Source organism: Chaetodon trifascialis, chromosome 13 (genome assembly GCF_039877785.1).
Source record: "Chaetodon trifascialis isolate fChaTrf1 chromosome 13, fChaTrf1.hap1, whole genome shotgun sequence".
NCBI lineage: Eukaryota > Metazoa > Chordata > Actinopteri > Chaetodontiformes > Chaetodontidae > Chaetodon > Chaetodon trifascialis.
In genome coordinates this window covers 7,945,966-7,970,453 of record NC_092068.1, presented here as the reverse complement: position 1 = coordinate 7,970,453, position 24,488 = coordinate 7,945,966, and the positions used below count along the sequence as shown (strand labels likewise).

The following is a 24,488-nucleotide window of genomic DNA, read 5'->3' as shown; positions in this document are numbered from 1 at the left end:
TTTTAAGGATTCTATTACGTCTAATGACTCAGTGGAAATAATCAGACGTTCAGGGGTGCTGGTGATTTACATTCCACGCCGAGCATCCTGGGGGTCTTTATGTAGGGCTTCTCTCGTGAAGCAGGATCCCAGATGCTGATAAGGGCTGGTGACAGACGGCCCCCACGGAGACTGGAAGCCGGACCTGTCTTTTATCTCACCTGGTTAAGGGAACGGGACCTCTGACCTGGCCCGCAGAGGCTCAAGGGATCCTTTGTTGTCAGCATGACATGTGGACAACAAAGAGGCCTCTCTGTCGGCCGGAAACCTCCTCCTCTCGTCAGTAACCTGTGTCTCTGTGGAGTCTGTCCGTGATGTGGGTAGAGCTGCCGTGTTTATCTGCTGTTACATGGCTGAGGTAGATCAAATGATCAGCCCCGCCGTGGCTCACTGAGCTTGCCCATCACAATATTGTAATAATAATAAACTATTAAAGCACACGCTCCTCGAAGCAGTTTTATAGGAAGTAACAGAGGTAGCAGGGGAAGATAAAAATAGTAAATAATGATAAAAATAATGGCAAAATCACAAAGCACTTAAATGAAAGCAAAAGAAAATGAAAGCAGATTTTGTTTTGGATCAGCTAACTACAGTGCCAATCAAAAGATCTACATTGTAGATTAATACTGAAAGCATGAAAACTATGAAATAGCACACATGGATGATGTGGTAAACCAAAAATAATGTAAAAAAAAATAAAAAAAAATTATTTTATATTTCTTCAAGTAGCTGCATTTACCTTTGATGACAGCTTTACACACTGCTGGCAGTCTCTCAGCCGGCGTCATGAGGTCCTCACCTGCTCTTAAAGGAGTTCCCACACATGCTGAACTGTTGCCTGCTTTTCCTTCATGCTGCCGTCCAACTCATCCCAAACCATCTCAGCAGGGTTCGAGTCAGGTGATGGTAGAGGCCAGGTCATCTGATGCAGCGCTCCATCACTCTCCTTCTTGGTCATTTAGCCCTGACACAATCTGGAGGTGTTTTTTTTTTTTTTTAATCGTTGTCCAGTTGAAGACCAACTGATGGTCCCACGGAGCACAAACCAGATGAGACGGCGTGTCTCTGCAGAATGCTGTGGTAGATGGTGCTGCAGACATGGCTGTAATGGCGGGAGGGCAGAAATGGCTGAATGGTGTAGGTGTTTTTAGATTACCGCCATAAATCAGTAAACATAACATTATAAGAGTATGTTGGTCAAAGATATTAAAGAAACAAATTTATGATGATGTAGGTTTTTTTGTATGCTAACAAACATGGAGTTTGTCATGTCAATGTCCATGTCAGGCCTTTGGCTCTCTGTAGGATCTGTCTGCAGTTTCTTCCACTGCTCACAAGTGGGAAAAATATCAATTATTACTACTTTAAAATAAGAAAAATCAACTGTAAAAGTAATTAACCAGTGATGAAAGTATCAACCTGAGTAAATGCTTCAGTTCAACCACCATCGACAATTGGCGGCCGAATGTGAGAATCTCAGCCTGTGCTGCGGTGAGTGGTGTAACCTGAGGGTACATAAAGTACGTGCTGAAAATGATTTTAGACTCAGATCATTTTCCATGACTAAGGAGGTGAGTGAGTAAGCTGGTAATGATGTGTTGGGACTTGGGTTTGGGAAGGCTGATATGGTGTGCTAGTAAGCTAATGATGAGCCAGACGATGGTTACATTCCTGGAATGATGTTACTGACTCAAACTGGCTCGCAGCGGGAACAGCGTGTTTGTAACGCAGGTAATTGTTGGGTTTTATTGCCTAATCCTGCAACTGGATTATCTTTCTCATGACATACGTCTGTGTGCTATACAGTTAATATGTATGCTGTATCATCTTAAGCCACTGTGGCTTTCCTGCATTATTACACCTGCAGTCTTATAAATGAAAATAGAGTTTCAACACTTGAACAAAGCCGTTGCTGGGTAATGCTCACCTATTTATTTCTTATTTGTGGACGAACCTTTAGCCACAACAGGCTGCAGGTGATCTCTTCTTGTTTTGATCAAAATGACCCAGGCAACAGGTTTCTTCAGTGGGTAATTAGACTTAGCATGTCCTATTTTTAAATTCCTCAGCAATTAGGTCCAGCTGTATCTCCTTCTGTACATCGCAGCCTTCTTTCATCAATTACAGCCCGTTAATAATACAACTGTGTTGATACACCCATGGATATGGATGCACACGCATATTCCCTTGATGCATTTTACCTCAATAGAATTGGAGATTATGTGAAAAGTCACTTAGAAGGTAGGGCAGAAAGGTTTTTTTCCACCCCCCTTAATCCAAACCCAGGAAGCTATAAATGGTGTGATAAAAAGAGACAGACAAAATGGCACCACATTGTTATTTACTGTATCTGGCCTGACGGTTATTTTCCAACCAAACATCAGTACGACAAAGCCGAGCCAACTGTGCAAACACAATGGCAGCATCCAGTGAATACATCAGCGTTAAAAATAGAAATGTGGCAATATCACGTACTGCACAGGTAGACAATCACTTTTTTAGGAAATATGTCAACTGGTGCTTAGGGGTGGGCGAGATATGTAGACTGTGACACACACTAAGTTTTATTTAATCACTCTTTCCTCAACCGCACCTCAACTGGAACCCTCAGGTTCCAGTTGAGGTGCATTGCTTTATTTCCCAGGGTGGGACAGTGATTAATCTAATACACCTAAATGCTTGTGAAAACATAGTGTTCATGGTGATGTCATTGTTACATGAAGGTAGAGTCACGTCATACTTCAGTGAGCTCTGTTTGGACCTATTGGTTATCAACATAATTGAGCTTCTAATACATGAAAAATGAACTCCTTTGTCCTTTTGGTTGAATTCTGCTCTCAAAACCTTTCATCTGTTTTCTTATGATCTTATGTGTTATATTTAACCTGCGGTGGAGGAAGGAAAGTAGCAGATGTTGACATCAATTAGCAACGAGTAAACATATGCAAACAAAGGTCTGTCACTAAGTCTCGTGGAAAGTGTTAAATTCAGCATGCACACGTCAACACCAAGAAGGACTGACAGGGCTTACACAACACAATGAGAAGCTGTCAGTGCCACAATCAGCAGTTCGGTAATTACCAAACATTATTTCTGTTGTACTGTGGGAGGAGGACAGGCTCAAATATCACTGAAAAGACCTCGATCAAAGAGATTGCGGTGGCTCTCAATGGAGCAGCAAAAATCTTAGCATTTGGAAATGAAACGAGCTGGATTATGGTTAACAGTGATGTAAGCCCAGCAGAGAAATAACAAGTCAACAAAGTCAACAAGTATGTTTCCCATGAAAACTAGCAGCAGCAGGTCCTGCCTCCAGGGGCATCATCTTTTCAAGTCAAGCTGCTGCGTTATAATCTCTTAGGAAAGATTCCTCCTTTGTTGCTTTTACTTTTACTTCTGTTTAACTTTTTTTTTGTTTCCTTGTCCAATTCAAGGATCTAAGGATAGAAAGTGTTGTGTGGGTTTTAAATCCCTTGTAATTTTAAACTGTACAAATAAAATTGATTGGACTTTTCATTGGCTCTAGCCACAATCTTTCCCTAACCATAACCGAGTGTTTCAGTTGCCTAACTGTAACCATAGCTTAGCCAGAGTTGATGAATTAGTCATAAACAGGATCTTTCCCTAATCTTAATCATACTGTAGTTGCATGCCCAGATACTGTTGAGAGTGAGAGTTGCAAAAAAGTTGCATCGGATGTTTGTCATCAGACGCAATCTGGGATTTTGCTAAATCTGTAAATATCAATGCTTTTGTCTGGTGGTACAGTAGGGGTGTCATGTGGTCTGCAACATAAATTGTTCCAAAAGAAGATCAAAACTAAATCTCCTTCAAAATACCTCCAGAAGCTATTTTTGTTCTGTCTTTGCTGTCTGACACTAAGAAACTACAATATCCCGATTGAACTCATTAAGACGACGATAAGACGTGTACAGTAACCTGTGTTTTAAGGTGTAATTTAAAAAATGCCACTGGTCTAACCAGCATACACTCCTGCGACATAGAGTATCAGTGCCATCACCAAACGCTGTTGATAATCAGATTTGACGTCCACACTGAACCTATCATCAAGTGGCTGTAGCTGTGTCGAAACTGTTAATGCTAAATAATCAGCCAGGAAAAACTGTTTATACTTGACATCATCAAAATGATCTTTTTCAACCTGCTCATATCGAGACATAATCATCCTGTGACTCTTTTCAAATAAATGACTCACATTACTTAGCTAATGTGCTCTCCAGCAGTGTGGTATTTCAAACACTTTCATTCATTACTGTGCATTCACTTTGATATGCGATGCCGCCTCAACTCAGCCAAGCATGCACGTCTCATTTTTCTGTTGTGTTGTCGTCGTCCTGAGTGTGCCACAAACACCCTTCCAACTCTGGCACACTGAGTCGAGCTCTTTTAAGACTTTGAGCAAAATCTTGATATCCATACAAGCTCACCATTTATCTGATGCAACAGACTCTAATAGCTGCTTCTGAGAGATTTCTCATTAGATATTGCACCGCGGTGCAAATCCTCCCCTCCCTCACTGGAAATTTTCGTGAGAAGACGGTGCAACAGAGAGTTGTTAGGGCAGAGCCACCACACGTGATAGTTGTGCTGTAACAATAACTCGTCGACAGCTCATCTTACCTCTGAACACCCTCATCTGCTCTCATCTACTAAGCAGCCGAGGCCAAGTCCTGCTATTCATAAATCATAGACGGTGTATGAACAGTTGGAAAACAGACAGCTCATAGTATGGACAAAAAACAAAACAAAACAATGCAACATAAATGCATTTTAATTGTTGATCTCTAAAGAATTCAAGCACAAAGGCTGGGGAGCAAATCTCCCAGCAGGTGTGTTTGTGTGCATACATATATGCCTGCAAGAGTCAGAAGATTACAGAGCATCGCGTGCCTCTGCTGCTGCAACCTTGTCCATCCAGTCTGGTGTGTTCCATTCAGCCTGACACACACACACACACACACACACACACACACACACACACACACACACACACACACACACACACCATTACTTAGTTACAAACAGGAATGTAAACTACAAAGAATGTGGATGCAAAAAAAAAAAAAAAAAAGACTCAACACCTCAACTTTTATGAATGGAAAAAAGCCATTCTCACACACCATTCATAAAAATGAATGCACAGGCATCATGTATGTCTGAACACACTGCCTGCAGAGAGGGAGCAACAGGACACGCTGTAATATGTTTCTCTCATGTCACACGTACATCTCAATCTAAAACACCGAGCTCACGCCTACAATAAGCTTAAGTCGCTGTAGCTGTTTTTTCCTCCTGGAGAAGTTGCAATGCTTTTGCACTTGCCAGTAGAATCTGTGTCCTATCCATGGGAGCCAATCCAAACACAGAGAGGAAGCGTATGTTCCCCCAGCTTGTAAATGTTATCTGAGGCTGTCAGTGCACATCAAAGCCCTGCTGAGACAGAAGTAATCCAGAGTGACAGACCAGTCTCTCACCTCTCTGCCAGAGTACCAAAGCCATGACAGCACTTCTTTTTTTTTTTTTCTCAATGTCAAGTCAGAGAAACAAAACAATCCCATACGATCCTGGCAGTGCTCTGTACACCTTGTTAGCAACTTGGCAACCACTGCGCCTGGTGTTAAAACTAGGAGTGGATACAGAATGTGGCAGCATGGGAAAGCTACGGATGACTCCAAAAATATGGAGCGAGGTTTGTGAATTTCTGTTCAGCTGACCATAGTCTGCGTCATACTATAAACGCAGGGTTGTCGGATAGAAGATAGAAAAAATAGATAGAAGATAGAAAATCTCAATTGATGGACCAGGATGCATCAGGGCCATGAGATGTTATTGTATCATAAGCAGTTAGATGTCTTTCTGTCAATCCTGACAAGTGGAGACCTAGGATCTAATTAGAGTTCAGTCTGAGTTATTAAAAAACATCCATCTCTGTGCCATCAACCGTTAGACACACCCAAACAGTGTATGAGGACGAGCACGTACATACGTTTGACCTCATTTAAACCTGTCAACACTGGTGTCGCATGCTCATCTTGACCACAATGACCATCATACGCATGCTTTTTTTTTTTCAATTCAACCCTAACCTAAGAAGTAAACATGGTTTTTGAGAAGAGAGGATATGAATGGGATTATTTTCCTTTTAAAATAGTAACAAAAGAGAAATACAAGACTGCATTTGTTGCCCATGGTTAATTCAAAAGAACATTTAGTTTAAAAGATTAACACAACATTGATTACCAACTTATAGTATGAAGTTATTATTGCTAACTTGTTAGCAAACACGTGCCTGCTTCCAGACATTGGGCAAGTTTAACATTCATTTGGAGTCATGTTGCTGGCTCTAAAATTCACCCTCCTTTTAGCTGTTAAACGCTTCTATGTAGAGCAAAACAATGTGCTGAAAGACGCTAAGTCAATTGATTGAGTTAATTGATTATTACATACATGGTTATGGTATATATGTGTAATCATTTGATCAATTGCTAACATAGACTTCTAATTTTATAAATGCAACTTTCATGTTTCAATGATGAAATTTCTCTTTTTCATTTCAAATGAAAGGAACCTCAAACCGTAGAGAGGCTGTGTGAGGTGACACCACACTACCACCACTGACAAAATGGTTCACTGCTCACTCTCCTGCCCCCCCAAAATCCTTTTTTCCGCTTTTCAAATTGATTGTCCAAGTGTGCCTGGACCCCCGGTGTCACCTTTATTTGCAACATGTTGAGGAGCTGTGACATTTTGACAATGTTGTGGCAACATGAGACTGCCATGCTTGAGAGACTTGTCTCTGTCTCACAGTCAGTTTGGAGTCTTTTGTGTATGTGTGTGAGTGTGTGTGAGAGAGACTGTTTCCTCCCAACACAACAGGGGACCGCCACACTTTATGGGTTATTTATTTAGTGGGGGGTTCTTCTATCATACAGGGGCCAAATCACCACTATATCACATGAACTCCCGGAGCCATCTGGGGCCGAGAGTCTGAGCTTGAACTGAAGGTTTGACCACTGAGTACTGCTTGAAAAAATATGGAGAATGGGGAAATAAAAAGCTTCAGTCATCACTGTTGATTGTTGTTAATTATTCATTATATTTTATTGTCATGATTGCTGCCCTAAAGCATTAGCATGCATCTAAAGATGACAAAGACTGGACGAGCACACATCTAACAAGTTTAACAGCTGCACCTTGCACCTTTTATTTTAATGCTAGTGATTATAATTCAGTATTCATTAGACAGTGTGTCATCCAAAGTAAACATGCATCTATTCGCCTGATGTCCATCCCTTTCTCAACGTGAAAAATAGCTCAGAAGATAAGGTGTGTTTTGCCGTCTTGCCCTGTGTGTATTCCTCCACCCTTCCTTCTCTCAATAGAATCAGATCCGCTGGGACCCTCTTTTATTTCTGTGAGGGGTTTTTAGTCTTTGGGGGTGGGGAAGGGGGATGTGGGTGGAGAGGAAGTAGTTCGTTCCACTGGAGGTTACACAGTGAAATTTATTTTCTTTGTTTTTCTCTTCTTTTTTTTTTGGCACAAAGGACCTACCAGCTTGATTCCTTCATTCTTCTCCATTAACCATCATTTCTAAAAATAAAAAAATGTAGTTTTTTTTTAATCTCACCGGTGTATACTGATTTTTACATACACTGCTTAAAACACAGAATATGAAAAATTATGAAAACTGGTTCAAATAAAAGATAGAGGTTGAGATGTACTACATTTAAATTTAAGAACGAGGGCACCCTTAACTGAGATATTTAATATATTTTCCAGCAATTCTGTGTATGATTAGAAAATATAAATATTACAGCATCATTTCTGGTATTCAAAGCGGTATAATAATATAAAAATGTAAGTATATTAATAATATAAGATACTTAAATTCTGGACATTTTTCTCTTGTTCAAGCATGTTCACTGTCGATCTTCACAGACTGACTCATCTGACGAATAACAATATCAGTGGGGGTCATTCATATGCTGTATATGGACAAATATTAAAAACAACTGTGGGTAATTATTACATAATCATGATTAGGGAACGCACAGACAAAGTATGATTATTTCTTCATTGTGGACATTAATATGATATCTAAAAATCCGTCTCTAAAGTCTCATCCTGCTTTTGCAATGGAGCACAATTTACAAGTCACGATTTCTCTAAAATGTCTCAAACCAAAGTCTATCCTGTCATTCTGAGCCATTAATAAACACATAGAGAAGAGAAAAGACCTAGTCTGCCCCATATGAAACTATGGGATGCACTGTGTATCAGCAACAACCACTGGCCTAAAGGAAATACCAATCCCCATGTGAAACAATAAGCCAAGAACATACAGTTCAGAGCCTGAATGGACTCTCATATGGGACCATAGGGCAGGATCTCGTGTGGCTTCCTCCTGCAAGACTCGCACACGATTATCATTCCAGGGATCCGTTGATTTCCATTCATTTCTGTGTAATATGAAAATCTATTAAAAGACTTGTAAAACTCAGTTAGTGAACATTAAGGCTGCATCCAGACCTCTTTGATCATTACAGTGTAATGTACAGTGTAAAAAACATGCTCATTCAACATCCCTGTCAGGATGAATATGATCTACTTCATGATGACGACAAGCAGCTCATTTAATACTAAAAATCACAAAGCCTGAACAATGCACTCAGGCAAACATTATTAAGCATTGTCTTACTTCCAGCAGATGTTTTTCCAGAGTGCTCCAGTACATTGGCGTTTTTTTCAAACCCAAGCCTTTCAGCAGAACAGCAGATGTCCAAAGAAATGCATCAAAGGTGAGATCACAGCAATTAGCTCTTACTGTTATTATGGAGTGCAATGATTTCCTGTGTCTTCATCATGACCCTGTGGAGGTTTGTGGAATCAAAACCTCTGGGATGAAGTCAGTTCTGTTTTTTCTTGTTCTCTGGGATATCTGGTAGAAAACCTATCCCAAAGAAAGCTCAGGTGAGTGTAAGCACACATTCAGATCAACTGACGAAGACCTAAAAGCAGCTGAAGAGCATCTCTGAAGGAGGGAATGGAGCCAAGACTGGTATTTGGAGAAAACAGCCAAGACTAGAGCACAGTAGATGACCTGTGAGTCAACCCTCTGATTACACTCCTCATGATGAGCTTCCTCTAAAAACATGGTCCCTGTTTCTGGGATATGGAGATGCAGCATCAAATGGTAGGAAATAAAAAGAAAGGTGCAGCAATCCGTACAGTCGTCTCCATGCAAAGAAACGCGCTGTCTGCAACATTCACTTTCTTGGGCAATAGAATCGGATCATCCCACAGTTGTGGCTGAGCATTTTATACACCCTTTGTTTTCACATGACTGGCAAAATAAGTCACAGTTTAATGCTTCAGAGGACTGATGCTGGATTTGTTTGGGCTTTTCCAGCCATGAAGACACAAACATAAGACAACAATTTGTAATGTGATACAAAGACTGAGCTTTCTGAATAACTGGGACATCTATGGCCTTTTATGTGTGTACTGCTTTGCTCATATAAAGAGTGTTGTTTCTATTTGAACTGACAGTGAACTGCAATGATTTTACATATTAGTGTCAGTTTATGTGTCACAAGGATTAGTACTCAGCCTATGAGAACAGCTGTATGATCTCCTCTGTGGCTCTGGAGGAAGCGCTCCAAAGTCTCAGAAAAATAACCCCAATGATGTCATCAGGGTCATCTTTGATTTGGCTTCCATGCTGCACATTTATAATAGAAAGACTATGCTACATACTGGAGGGATGTTTGAGGGAAATAGGCATTTATGAAGCAGGGAAGCTAAAACAAACAAACAAATGCTCTTGAGCTGCATTATGGGAAATATAGGACTCTGTTTTAGGAGCTTGATCCATACTGAGGACTAAGTTTGGATATCTCAGCCTCTGCTTCTTTGATTTTGACCATTCTTCCATGAAATGTGTCTCTTGTGATCGTCCCCAGTTTTGTGGAAGAACAATATTACATTGCTGAAGTACCTTTTTATCATTTCTTGAAAAGTTTTTGCCGAAATTTTTAACACCAAGGCTTTACTACAAGACAGACAGATTCGAATAATCTAAGGAGTTCTCCATCCAGAGATCATTCAGTGTTTCTCCTGAATTCTTAACTGGGCTATTTTTTGCTCATCATTGTTCCTTTCTTTCTTTTTCTTCAAACGTAGCTGTTTTGCTTAGTATAGTAGAGCTATAAGCTATGAAGAGCTTCGCCTGAGACAAGATGCAGCACCTCGCGTGACTTCCACCTCTGCAGGCCGCAGCCCATCGTGCATGACTGTCTGTCATCATTACTTTCTTGTAAAAACACCAAAGACAGGCCTGGGGAGGGGGTCGCCGAGGAGAGGCCTAGCTTCCCTTTGAGCACTGCTTCACCTTCGACCTCTCACAGGAGGAAAGAGATAAACACAAGGGGGGAGACAACTGAGCTTCAATGTCTTTAAATGACAGACTCGGTTTTGGGTTAGAATAGCAACACTGTCGCCATGCAGAGACTAGATAAGATTAGGCCTCATCAGGCAGGGGAAGAAGTGGCAGCCTTTGGCGCTCTGTTTTCCCCTGCATGGAGACTCTGCGCTCTGTATGTGTGAGCACAGTGGCTTCTGTATGCGAGATGGAATTTGCATTTATGCACCTGCATGATGTGCACAATAACATCAGATGCAAATTGTGCCCAAGAGGGCACTCGGTTCAAAGTTTCCTGCTGGAATCGACCATTGATGAGCTCACCACGGCTCGGCTTGTTAGATGTTTGGTACAAAACTCACAAAGAGCAAAGATACTGTGTGTCCACACCAATTTTTAATCCTGAGGTCCTGATCAATCTTGTCAGCAACATTCATTTTCGCATAATCCTCAATTCATTCCTTTTGCAGAGTAATCCGACAAAACAAAACACCTCCGCCTTCATTAAAAGCTATTCACACTGTATTCACTGCTTATTTTCCATGGGCTTCTTGTCAGTCTCTTCAATTAGGCCAATAAAAACAATGACTGATGACAACAGTTACAAGGGTAGAAGCGGGCAAGGGTTTTTTTAGTTGGCGTGGGTTTGAAAAGCGCATTCATGCGGCTGAACACGTAATAAGCCTCCCATTCTTTCTAAAGAAGTACCAACAGTTCAGCTGGAATCCACAAACCCCTGAAAAGGTTTTTCCTCCAGTAAGACAAAAAAATCCGACATGCACGGTGATTCAGAATTCAGGGGGAAAATGCCCTTTTAGTGTGAGAATGGAGGGGAGACGCCTTCACGGGCTGCTGACTACGCTTTGGCAAGGGCCTCTGAAGCACTTGGCCAGACAAAAAAAAGACCATGCAGATAGAGGTACCTCAATGAGCGCTCAGTTAATCTGCAAGGTCATTAGGATACTTGAAACACTCATTAGCATCATTCTCATGAACTTACATGGAGGGCTGTTTTTTTTTTTTTTTCCAGCATCAGTAAAGAAAAGAAATACAGGATTTGAGGAGTTCTGGGAAATATTGGGGTGAGAGTCGGGGGGAGGCGGGGTTGTTGTGGGACAGTTTGACATTTGGAGTCACCGGGGTCATTCAGTCGTAATGAGGCTCGCGGTTGGACCAAAGTAAAAGAGTTTGCCCCAGCGCTCAACTCTCCCTGATTCTTCGCCAAGCCAGATGACAGTTTAGTGGTAGGCAGACCAATCACACGGCGGCAGGTTGATTCATCTCTAATGGAAAGCAATTAACAAGATGGGGCCATACGGACAGTCCTGATGTGTGTGTCTGTGCGCGTCTGTCTGTATTTCTGCATGAGTGTGTATGCACTTGTCTGTTTGTGGATATATTGTTATGTCTGCGAAATATTACAGATGGTAAAACTGGACAAGCGGTAGACAAAATAATGTAAACAGTTCATGACGGACTTCGTCCTTGAAGCACAGTGATGGCTTAAATTAGGTTGAATGCCTCACAGCAGCAAGTGTCAACTCATATACACGTAGCCTTGTCATATGCCTGATGGTTCATCTCCACTGTTCATTTGTTTCTGGATGTGTTGCCACGTGGGGGCAGCAGAACAAAGAAGTGCTTGTGCCATTAACGGTAAAAGATGAAGGAAGGTCTCAATTAGCAATGTATGCTAACTTTTCTAGTTCAGGGAACTTAAATGTACTTTAAAGCAGCATTATTTATATTTTTTGCCATTCAGTGGAAGTGGAACAATCTGTAAACACAGCATTGACATACTGACTGAATTAGGGCATTTATCAAGGCAATTATGGCAAATGTGTGGCCAAAAATACTCTCACACAGCCAGCAGTAACAGAGCAACATTAGCATTTCTTTGGAGTTGCTTTGATGGCCACCTGGAAAGAAACTAAGGCCAGGTTCAGTTTCCTTTTAACTCTTGTTTGGTCCTCACCGGGTCATTAAAGTAAATATCTGGCTCATCTGCCTGCTGCTTGGTGCTGGGCAGCGTACAGACAGTTTATCAGGGCTTTTTTGCTACAGGCATCCGCCTCGCTGCAGCTGCATATGGAGGTGAGGCTCCCATTTAATGTTACATCAAACACAGTTTGAATTAGCACATAAAAGTTGTGTTTTGCCTTTTTGTTTTGAACCTGCATTTTCATCAATAAATTAAATCACTTCTATTTGCAAATTTAAAAACTTCTCCCACCATCTGATAGCCTGTGCATGTGACTATGTGGTTTGAATGCATGCACGTTTGACAGAACCTCGCTGACACTTCTGGCTGAAAAGCTTAACCAAAGCTAAGTGTTAGCAGCTCTAGTCTGTGCCTAACCCTGAAAAGCACACAGAGGTAGACATGTGTTTAGTGAAGTTGTCTGTGGCTTTCCCTTCAGTTGTCACCCCTGTGATGAAGCACATGTGCGTGACTGCTCCGCACCTTCAGAATAGCCTTGGGCAGTCCCCTCTCTTCCTCTGTTTTCTCCAGAAGTTCACAGCGTTGATTCAGAGAGTAAGATAAGCCCTGTAGGTGCTGTAAAAACAGTGCAGTTCTTCCTCAGTCCTGTGCATGCTTCCACTAATTACAGACATAAATCAAAGTAATGGCCTGTTTCATTTATCAGTCCTGTTTGCAGATGATGTAACTTCCTGATATGGCTTACTCTGATTTCCTGTGTGCGAAACTATGCTCTGAATGTGAGAAATGTTGTCGGAAACATTGCTGCCCTGCTGGAGCTTTGCAATGTAACTGTGCCTTTACTGTCTGAGCAAATCATCACCTGCACACACCTTCCTGAGCTCCTCCCTGACCTCCATGCTCACTCACACGCGATGAGCAATTGAGCTGTCAGTCATGCAGGAAGGGAAACTGGTGTTGAAACTGAACTCGCTCGCAGCGAGGAGCTCTGGGAGCCCATGGCAGAGGCCACTGTGGGGGGCCGTCTAGCCTACGGGTTGTTCTGCAGCTAAACTCACCTTGCTGCACCTTTGAAGGGATTACCTAAAAGGCTCGGCATCTAAACACAAACGAATGTGGGTTTAAGGGCTATGTATAGTTCAGTCTCACACAAAATCAGAGCTCACTGGTGATTGGCTCTGTGCATCAAATGGCACAGATATCTTCTGTAGACAGGATTATGCATGCCATATAACAAAAATGACTTTTAAATGATATGCAGCCTCATGCAAATACACTATATGTATTCCAATGTGAAACTTGATGCCGAACATATATAGCCTAATTGTTTGTTTTCCACTATGCTGAAAATTGTGGAAGAAAGACAAAGTAAAAAAAAAAAAAAAATCCAGTGAAAGTCAGTCAAAGCAACATTTCCTTCAGTTTGTCCTTTAACAATTAATATTTGCAACAAAAATAATAAAATATTTCAGGTTGTGGAAAATTAATGAACCCAGAACCCAAGAGAAGATTTAAAGCTGTTGTGGATTAAATGGAGTGACTTCATTATTGCACATTATTGCACAGTCAAGCACACAGTGAAGTCCTCCTGAAACAAAACAGTTAAAAGTTAAAAACAACACACACACACACACACACACACACACACACACACACACACACACACACACACACACACACACACACACACACACGAGAAAGACAGAGAAGGAAGTGTGTGTGGATCAGATAAGTCAATATTTAATTTGCAGTTTTCAGTCAGTGGAAGTATTCTTTTATAGATAATATATTAGTTTCAATTACACATATAGAAAAATGTAATTATTAGGTCACATGATAGGATTTGAGCAAAGTAATTATATATATGTGTACACACACACACACACACACACACACACACACACACACACACACACACACACACACACACACACACACACACACCGACATAGACCTGCTGGGATTTAGTCTGGTAATTGGTTCCTGCCAGTAAAGGAGGCTGGGACCAGTTGTTCATTCACTAGCTTGTCGCCACCCTCCTGGATCCATTTACTATTGGAATCAAGCAAGATCACACACTGTCACCTCGTGAGAGGTCCATCAACAGCCGGAGGGTCCAGACTCAGTAAGTGTCTGTGTGCGTTACAATTCAATATTCCTTTATTAGTCCCGCAAGGGGAAATTCCAGAAATTACCTTCACCTCACCTGAATATATTTGGTGATTTAAAACGTTTTAAATTTGGAATAAAGAACAGGATAGAACTTCATCTATAATGTCCGTAATTTCTCATTTCTATACGTTGTTTTAAATTATTAGAAATGATTTGCTGCTGGCAATATTCTTCAACACGCCAATGATGCCACAATTTTATATAGATACATGAATGATTATTAGGCCACAGAAAAGTCCATCACGGACCTACACAGCATATTAAACTCTGATTCTATAGAAATATTTTTTCCATTACTGCGCTCAGACGAGCCGAACTAATCCTATAATATAGTGTTTGAATATTTCGTAATATTTAAAGAGTATAATTTCTTATGTGATAATGTCATATAAATACAAATAATTTATGAAGTATAAAAGCGTGTTCAGACTAAATTAGAATACTGCAAGTAGAGATTATTGTAGATGTCTTTCCATTTGTTTGTTTTAAGTAAATACATTTCATCCCTTTAATCTCTTTCTCTCTTTTTTCTTTTCTTTCTTTTCTTTTTCTTTTCTTTTTTTCATTCTTTTTTTTTTTTTTAACCCGATATAACCGATATAAAAATCAGTAGCATCAAATGTTGCGGTAGTTTGAGCAGAAAGTAAAAGATGTCGGAGCTGCAGTGAGAGGAGCAGCTGAGGGTCAGAGGACCTGAGCGGGTTTATCTGAGCCGCTGTCCGCGGTGCTGAAGCGGGAACCCCGAATCCCATCACAACCAGACCAGACCTGAGCAGGAAGGCCCGAGCAGAGGACAGAGGACAGAGAGCCCATCATCATCTGCAGACTGAACCAAAAACTGATTCACAGGGACATTCAGAAAACAATGGAGCATAAACCCCTAAAATGAAGAGGCGGGTCTGAACCCCCGATTCTGTGTCAGAAGGCGCACACAGCCCGGGCGCACAGAGGAGAGGGACCGGTACGAAACAGCTCTTATCATCCAGCCGTGGGGCATCGAAACCAAACACACCATTATCGCTCTGCCTTGATTAAGCCTGATTAAGCGCAAACTGCCTCCCACAATGAGTTCTGTGATACAAAAGAAACTGTGAAATACAGGGCGCAGTGCCGGACAGGTCTGATGTTCACCATGTTTGTTTATTGGGGGAATTCATAAGGGGAAGACGGGGCTCGCCTCCTCCTGGTGGCTTGATGGGAAAGCGCACCCTCAATTTGTAATTTCATTACAGCAACTTCAGGCTGCGGCATCCCGGGCGTCAGAGGAAACACTGCAAACACTTGATGCGAACAGGCCGTGATGTGAGGAGGACGCATTCATTCATTTCTGTCATGTGCAACACATCGGCTCCACTGATCCAACAGCGGCTGCGTGATCATACAGCTCCAAGAACAAAAAGGCAGCCAAAACAAAAATAGAATTAAATAAAATAAAGTTTGAAAAGGTTAATTCTGCCTTTAATTTGACATTGAATAATCTGATGAATTGCGCTGTGGAAAAAAAGGCTAGAAATGAATGTTTGCACTGGATTTGAGTGCTGTCTTTATTGTAAGCAGTGTGAACTCTTGTGTCGGGTATCACCTCCCAGCTGAGGCAGCGACGCACCTTCTAGCGAGCGCTTTTTGTTTTCTAACACTGAAGAAACCATAGAAAATGACGAAAACTGTCCAAAATATAGCGGTTGGTATTGAGTACACGAGATCTTCTTGTTGTACTATTATTATTATCATCATCATATATTATTATTATTATGTGTTTGTTTTATCAATAACACTAATAATAATAATAATAATAATAATAATAATAATAATAATAATAATGCTATTGTTAATAATAATAAGAAATAATTATTTTAAACCAACTACTACTACTAATAAGTATAGGTAAAGCATAACTGCGCATACAAAGAATAGTCTCTATTATTCTACTACAAATAATAGGCAAACACCTCAGGTAACTTTGTTTATCTGAACAAGTGGCGTTGAGTTGAAGCGCTCCCATTTAAGTCGCATAATAACGCTCGTTGGGGGGGGGGGGGGGGGGGGGGGGGTTGATGGTGGGAGGGGGAGGAGGAGGAGGGGGAGTTGACACCCTTTGCAACAAACCTGCCCACTGTAACAAAGCTTGGGCGCACAGACGCTGACGGGCCGTGATGCTGCGCTGCATAGAGTGGCTGCAGACAGAGAGCGGGGGGCTCTCTCTCTCTCTCTCTCTCTCTCTCTCTCACACACACACACACGCACACACACACACGGTGGATGCTCAACAGGCTGCACAGTGTGAATGACTGTTGACACCAGGCTGGTGTTCTGCACGCTGGATCTGCTGTATAGGGGAGAGTTTTTAGCCCAGTGTCTCTGATGGTTGAACTGCAGACTGCTCTGGTCGTCCAGCTGATGGAGAACGACATCTGAAGTTTTCTGAATCAGAAAACATTTTGAATAAATCGTGAAAAAGCTGGTGGTCTCTCGATGAATCAAGGACATAACTAGGTATCTGATCAGCTCTTGATTGAACACAAGCGATTTATGTTTTTTTACGTTAAATGTCACACGTCTTCACCCTGTACTGTACCATAATGTTTCAAACAATATGTGCCTTTAATGCTGATGTTATTCCCACAGTCCCCCTGCAGGATCCCCATCATGGATGTTACACTGGAGAGGAGAAACTCAGCGACTCTCAGGGATCTGTTATTGGCATTTGTGACTCTGCTGGTCTCCCTCCACCTGTGGCGGTGGCTCTTCCACCGGTCCAGCCGCTCCCCGCCGGGTCCGTTCGCCTGGCCGCTCATCGGGAACGCTGCGCAAATTGGCAAAGCACCGCACTTGTATTTTACGCGCCTGGCAAAGAAATACGGCAACGTCTTCCAGATTAAACTCGGCTGTCGGACCGTGGTGGTGCTGAACGGAGACTCCATCAAGCAGGCACTGGTTAAGCAGGGGGCGGACTTTGCCGGCAGACCCGACTTCACCTCCTTCCAGTACATCTCCAACGGGGACAGCCTGGTGTTTAACACCATCACGGACTGGTGGAAGATGCACCGCAGAGTGGCTCAATCCACGGTGCGGATGTTTTCCACCGGGAACCTACAAACAAAAAAGGCTTTTGAGCACCACGTCCTCTGCGAGATCCGAGAGCTGCTGCGGCTGTTTGTGAAGAAAACCAAGGCGCACCAGTACTTCCAGCCCATGACATACCTCGTAGTGTCCACGGCCAACATCATGAGCGCGGTGTGCTTTGGAAAAAGGTACACCTACGAGGACGAGGAGTTTCAGCAGGTGGTGGGCAGGAACGACCAGTTCACCCAGACCGTGGGTGCAGGGAGCATAGTGGACGTGATGCCCTGGCTCCAGTACTTCCCAAACCCCATCAAAACCATTTTCGACAACTTCAAGCAGCTCAACCTGGATTTTGGCATGTTCATTCGGGATAAAGTTATTGAACACAGAAAAACAATCCAGTCAAGCACCATCAGGGATATGACAGATGCTTTTATAATAGCGCTGGACCAACTGAGCGAAAAAACGGGCCTCGCATTAGGGAAGGACTATGTGACCCCCAGTGTTGGGGATGTTTTTGGAGCAAGTCAAGACACACTGTCCACTGCACTGCAGTGGGTCATCCTCATCCTTGTCAAGTAAGCAGCTTTTCCTCTCATTTCATAGTGATCATTTTAAGGCTCTGTTTTTTCAGACAGTGGTGAATTATGACGGGAAATAAGACTAGATAATAAATCAGAGTTGGCTCTCATCCTGCTGCTTAAGCTGTACAGACTTGAGGAAGTTCAGTAGCATTTGTGTTATGTAACAGCCTAGTGGGGGAGCTGAGGCACAGGCAGGTACTGACAGCATAACATAAAGAGCTGAAACTGCACACCAATGAAGGTGAATGAAGTGCGCAGTCAGCAATTTACAGTGCAAGGAACAGATTTGACTTTGTCTAAACTTTCTTGATTGTTAAATGCCGTCTGTGGCTGATGCCCCGATCAGTCCTCTGGTGTCATGCAGCACCTCGAGCCACTGTTTGTGTAGAAAGAGATGATTTTACTTAAGTAATTTGACCTCTGGGGTACTTTTCTATCACAGGGTTCAGTGATGGGTACAATAAACGTGTGCATGCATCATATTCTCAGAGGAAGTGACAAGTACTTTGGTCACTAAATGTCACAGCTTTCTACGGAGATGATGGCTCATGTATTATGTCATTAAATAAAGTGAAAAGCAAATGAGAATAGTAGTAGTCACCTAAATGCAGGTCTCACCTGTGAATGTAGGTATCCTGAGATGCAGGTGCGTCTCCAGCAGGAGGTGGACAAGGTGGTAGACCGCAGCCGGCTCCCGTCCATCGAGGACCAGCTGCAGCTGCCGTACGTCATGGCCTTCATCTACGAGGTGCTCCGCTACACGAGCTTTGTGCCGCTCACCATCCCCCACTCCACCACCACGGACACCTCCATCATGGGCTACATCATCCCAAAGAACACGGTCATCTTCATCAACCAGTGGTCCATCAACCACGACCCAGCCATGTGGTCCCATCCAGAGACCTTTGACCCCGATCGCTTCCTGGACCAGACCGGAGCGCTCAACAAAGACCTGACCGGCAGCGTGCTCATCTTCTCCCAGGGAAAGCGGCGGTGCATCGGCGAGGAGCTGTCAAAAATGCAGCTGTTCCTCTTCACCACCCTGATCGCCCACCAGTGTCACATCACCGCAGACCCAGCCAGGCCACCCAAACTGGACTACAACTATGGTCTGACTCTGAAACCTCACACCTTCTATATAGCATTGTCTCTGCGTGAGGATTTCAGGCTGCTGAATGCAGCTATCGGGCAGGAATCTGCTACGGAGGTCAAGGGCGAGCCCTCATCAGACTCCTAAACAAAAACCAAGAAAATCACAACTGTAATAAGCAAAAAAAAAAAAAAAAAATGAAGGCTGAAACACTTAAGACTTATGAACTGTAGCTCATGTTTGTGGGCTCAAAACTGTATTTATAAGCTGAAATCTCAGGCTAAGTTCTTCTCACTTATCACTGATTACTGACTCATTTTCAAGTGTTACAGTGCCAGGCGGGAACAGATGTGGCATCCAGGGTCTTCATCTGGGATGAATCTGGTCTCTAACACCATCTAACACAATCTGACATACCACTGAGCAATTAGCGTCTTCTTTTGATTCATCAAGGTGGAAGACTGCAGTCAGCTGCACATGGCTGGAGATCAGACCTCAGTACAGGCAATGCTGTGGCTACGCGAGCGCTGAACAGCTGTTGTAACACACCCTTGTGATTTTAGTGTGAATACCATTGCTGCAAGAATGTACCGAAAAGTAGACATCATCAAGCTTACAGCGACATCATAGTGTTGTTTTCCATGAACATTTTTGCTGTCAGATTAAAAAAAAAAACAAAAAAAAACAACACATTGTATCTCCAATACATCAGCTTTTCAGGAATCCCTTTAATTTGACCAATTTTTATTCGTTTCATTTGGATTTTCTTTTTTCTCCAAAAGATTCAAAACCATTTCAAATACATTATCAAACATATGAAAACATACAAAAATATGTGATATTTAAAGGTAAACGTTCAAAGCCGGAGTCACACGTTTTTTTATGTGACAAAAGTGGTGTCAGAGTCCTGACTGATTCTGCATGAGGAGGTGAATAAGCTCACGGAGTGAGTGAAGCCTCACGTCTACTAAATAAAGTGTGCTACTAGAACTAACATACAGTTCGTGATGTATATTGTGAAAGCGTAGTTACTCAGGAATATAAGGCCGTTGATATGCCAAATACTGTTTGAATTAGAATGCTTTTAAAAGTCTTCTAATATATTCTGAGAGCTACTGCAGACGCTGTTTGAAAGCACAAGGCAAAGGAGCGTCTGCACCAAACACCTGCTGCGTGTACTGTTTCATGTCTGTGAACTGCTGTCCAATGCATGTATGGAAACCCAAACATTAGATCAGTGTTATTTAGTCCTGTGTTTCTCTCTTTTTGTACCCATAAAGGTTTTTTTGTGTGAATGTTTTAGAATGCTGCTCTCTGGAAAACCTTTCACCCTGTCATTTGATTTCCATGCTCAAGATGCCAGTAACCAGGTTATTTCTTCTTTGTGATGTTTTATTTACAGAAATATTCATACTGACAAAATGAGGGTTGGGACAATGGAGGTGATTTATTATTGTTATTATTATTGTGTTGACTCATCTAATTGCTGTCTCAGCATGGGAGACTAATGCACTGACTGTATGGTCTTAGACTTGATCATTTGTTGGCTTCCTGCTGAGGCAATTTGGAATAACGTCATTCAGGTTCAATAACCACTGATTTTGAGCAAGTGCTAGCAGAACTGGTATAAATCATGTATGTCCTCGTAAATCACAATATATCCACTGATGTAGCCCAGTGAAACAACAACCCACATGTAACACAGTCCTTATGAAACTTCCACATACTAGTTTTCTCACGTTGCAGACATAAGATGTATTACATACAGTGTACAGCACTGTGGTGTGCTGTGCAGGACAAGAAAATAAAAGCATGAAAAAGGCATACATCAAAACTGAGAAACTTCAAATTAGCTTTGGTCACCCAATAAATGAAAACTGCTTAAAGCATGTCTGTTCCTCACAGCTAAGACCCAATATAGCCAACATGATGGGGGTCAACAAATACCTAAGATCCAAACATTTACAGTGTCTTTACCTCATATGATTCTTATGTAGGACTATACTAAACATTAACTAAACATAAGGCATTAATTACTGCTCACTGTAGCAATACTTTTAAAGCTTTTGACTACACATATTATAACTGCAGCTGTGATGATGCTCTTCTGAGTATTTCCTCAATCTGCTTGCCACATGTTTTCTTGAATGATATTATAGCTACATAATAAACACTTGACACTTGAAATACTCTCTTGTTTGTCACTGATGATGCTTTCTGTCAAGTTAAAGGTGAAAAGGTGGACTCATTTAAATAATAATGGATGGAAATGAGTTTCAGCTGTGTACTCTGTACTTGTTGCTGATCAGGCAGAGCTGATTAACATAACATTTCATAGTCTCACTGTGAACAATAGCAAAAAAATGCAATGAACTCTTGGCATCTGGCCATGTCAGGTGGGAACAAAAGGGAAGTGTTTGGGAGATCCCTTTCCCTGCACAGTGTTTTATCTCGCTCTGCCAGAACATCCTGTTCTTGCAGCTAGCCAGCCAGCCGGCCGGCGAGCCAACTTTGGTGAGTGCGTGACAAATTCAGATAAAACTACAGTAGATGATTACTGATATGGCTCTCTCTGTGCTCTGTTTTCCCTTTTTTATTGTACAAAACTAAATCTGAAGACTAAATAGTGCCAGTGAAGTCATGTGTGGCAATGCTCCAAGCATAATCTTTATGAATCGGATGGAATAAAGTTGCCTTTGCATGTCAGAAAGAGCCAAACAGATTGTCACAGCTGAGCTAAAAAAGTTCAGAGATGCTGACAATGTCATGGTTAATATGGCTAATTCAGTGGGATAATGACTGAGTTATAACAGCAGACAACATCAACCTTCAGGGGTAATTGCTTTTGTTGCGTTTCCCTTACAGGAAGCTGCAGAAGGAGGCAAATATTGCTAACATACAGCAAAGCCACAGAACTGTCATGTTCTGAAATTCTGGAAACAAATCACAAAGAAAATACGAACACCTGAGGTGCACAATGATTAAAAAGAAAGATGACGGGAGAAATGTCATGTCTTGCACGGTAAAGCAGGTGCCTTCTATGAGTTTGGCAGACATGCATCAGAAGATGGTCTGTGGTGGAATAAGCCTGCTGAGAAAGATGAAATATCAGATGAAATAGTGGTAAGACGCATCTTATGTCATTACAGCTTAGACCTGTCAAGACTGCATTAGCAAGATTAGCGTGAATCTCTCTATTTAAGCTTGTATCCTGCAATGGCTGAGGAGTACGAACACACAACGAGATCCTTCTGCTGTTGACTGTAAGTTGTGTAACTTAGACATAGCTGAGCTTAGACTGTGAATGGAGGGATAGATGGAGATTTGAACGAATGTTAGCAAGACTGTACAGACGTGACGTTCAGAGAGTTCACTGCTGTTTCGACTGACTGATAGGAGCTCAGGAATGAAGGAACAAGAGCACTGAAGGGCCAGTCAACACTCTCTCAGCTGAATCTGAAGTAACATCAAGACCAGGTCCAGACCAGCTGGGGTCAGGACAACCCTGTCTGCATGGGCTAAGTTCAGGTCAAGACCAGAGCAGAGTGAGTCATGAAGGTCGAGGCATGAACAGATCTGTACACGACCCTCTTACATCATTTAGCAAAGCAGGCAACTGTCCTACAGCCCTCAAGCTCAGGGGCCCCTCAGGCTCCAGGTTCAATGTGTTTTTGTTTTTTTTTCTTTATATAATCCTGTATGCATGCACTTCTTAAACACTGTACTAACTGAAATCAAGGGGGCTTAAGGTAAAACCTGCGTTGTTATATAATCTTGAGGCCTCTTCTTGTGGAAGGGCTCAGTTAAAATCTAGTTTTAAAGCCATTTTCAGGTTATTTTGTGCTTGTATGGCACATGCTGTATGCCTAGATATACTTATGGTTAATGAAGTTACTGCAGACTAATTACCAAAACTAACAGTGGACAGAAACTGTTTGGTCAGAGGGCTTGTGTTCTTTTACAGGAACACTTCAATGTTTTGGGCATTGTGGATATTTGCTTTAACAACCAGCATTGGCTTAGCTAATGTTTAGCATAAAAGCTGGAAACAGCTGACATTGTTTAGCTTGGTCTGAAATTAAGCTCACCAAATAACACATTATATACTGCTTGTGCAAAGTAAGTCTAAAAATGACAATTTGCCAGACCTTTAAGCCAAGAACCAGTCCAGCACATAACCACCACTATAGCATTTCTATACTTTTCCCAGTTTTGAACAGATTAAACAGAGAAGATGTGTGTGGTGGAAATGATCTCATTTCCTGTAGGAAATATTTCTGTAAAAGATAATGGGACAAACTTAATTTGTAAGCTTTGGAGGTGCTGGTTAGCTGATATTTTTTTTCCATTTTTGGACAGTCGTACTAACTGTTTCCACATTTCCAGTCTTTGTTCTGAGCTAACCAGCTGCTGGCTGCAGCCTCATATACGAAGGACAGATATAAGAGTGCTATCAACCCTCTCATCTAACTCGGATAAGTGAAATTCAAAATATATCAAACTATTCCTTCAATCCAGCCTGTTTGGAACTACATCAACAGTTTGGAGGAGCCTAAAACCACCTGGCATTAAAACAGACAAGAGTCAGGAGAGAGAAGATCTGAAAGCTGCAGCCTTTAAATCCTTATGCAACATAGGGTCTTATCTTTTAGGCCAGCATGTACAGATCAAGATTAGATGCAATCGCACACAGAGACATACTATATAATGCCTGTGGATGTACATTACACATCCAAAGTTTCCTTTGTATGAATTCTGTAAGTGCATTCTGCAGCAGTCTCAACAGGGTTTTGAAATAAACTGCAGAGGAGGCTAATAAAAGCAGGCAAGGAAAGGTAAAGTTTTCATGACTGTATAAACAAACACCTGCGCTCATTTGGGAGGCACCCACTTAGAATTTACAGTTGTTCTACCCTGGAATAGAAAATGCTACAACATGACTAGACTGGTGGGAAGCTGGCCTGAATCTGACGCAGTAACAAATTCCCGTTTGCTCTGGCACAAACAGCACAGTCTAGAGGGAAGAGGAGGGATGCCTGAGAACTCTGCACTCATTGACAATCGTGCAGGAGCCTGCTGATTACAGCTTTAGTTGTTTTTGGATTTAGATCAATCCAGTTTATGATAAAAAAAATAATAAAAAAAATCAGTGAAGAA

The 24,488-nt window shown here is 42.0% G+C and overlaps 1 protein-coding gene across 2 annotated transcripts; it reads left to right on the top strand.

Moving 5' to 3' along the window:
• Positions 1-14,469: 14,469 nt before the first annotated feature.
• On the top strand, positions 14,470-20,610 carry cyp1b1 (cytochrome P450, family 1, subfamily B, polypeptide 1). 2 transcript variants are annotated; one of them, XM_070976888.1, is made up of 3 exons: positions 14,470-14,547; positions 17,220-18,235; positions 18,872-20,610. In XM_070976888.1, exons 2-3 carry the CDS (start codon positions 17,241-17,243, stop codon positions 19,476-19,478), a joined length of 1,602 nt encoding a protein of 533 aa, XP_070832989.1. In that variant the 5' UTR covers positions 14,470-14,547; positions 17,220-17,240; the 3' UTR covers positions 19,479-20,610. The 2 variants fall into 2 exon arrangements, with proteins under 2 accessions (XP_070832989.1, XP_070832987.1); XM_070976886.1 differs by lacking the exon at positions 14,470-14,547 and adding an exon at positions 16,715-17,087.
• Positions 20,611-24,488: the final 3,878 nt, after the last annotated feature.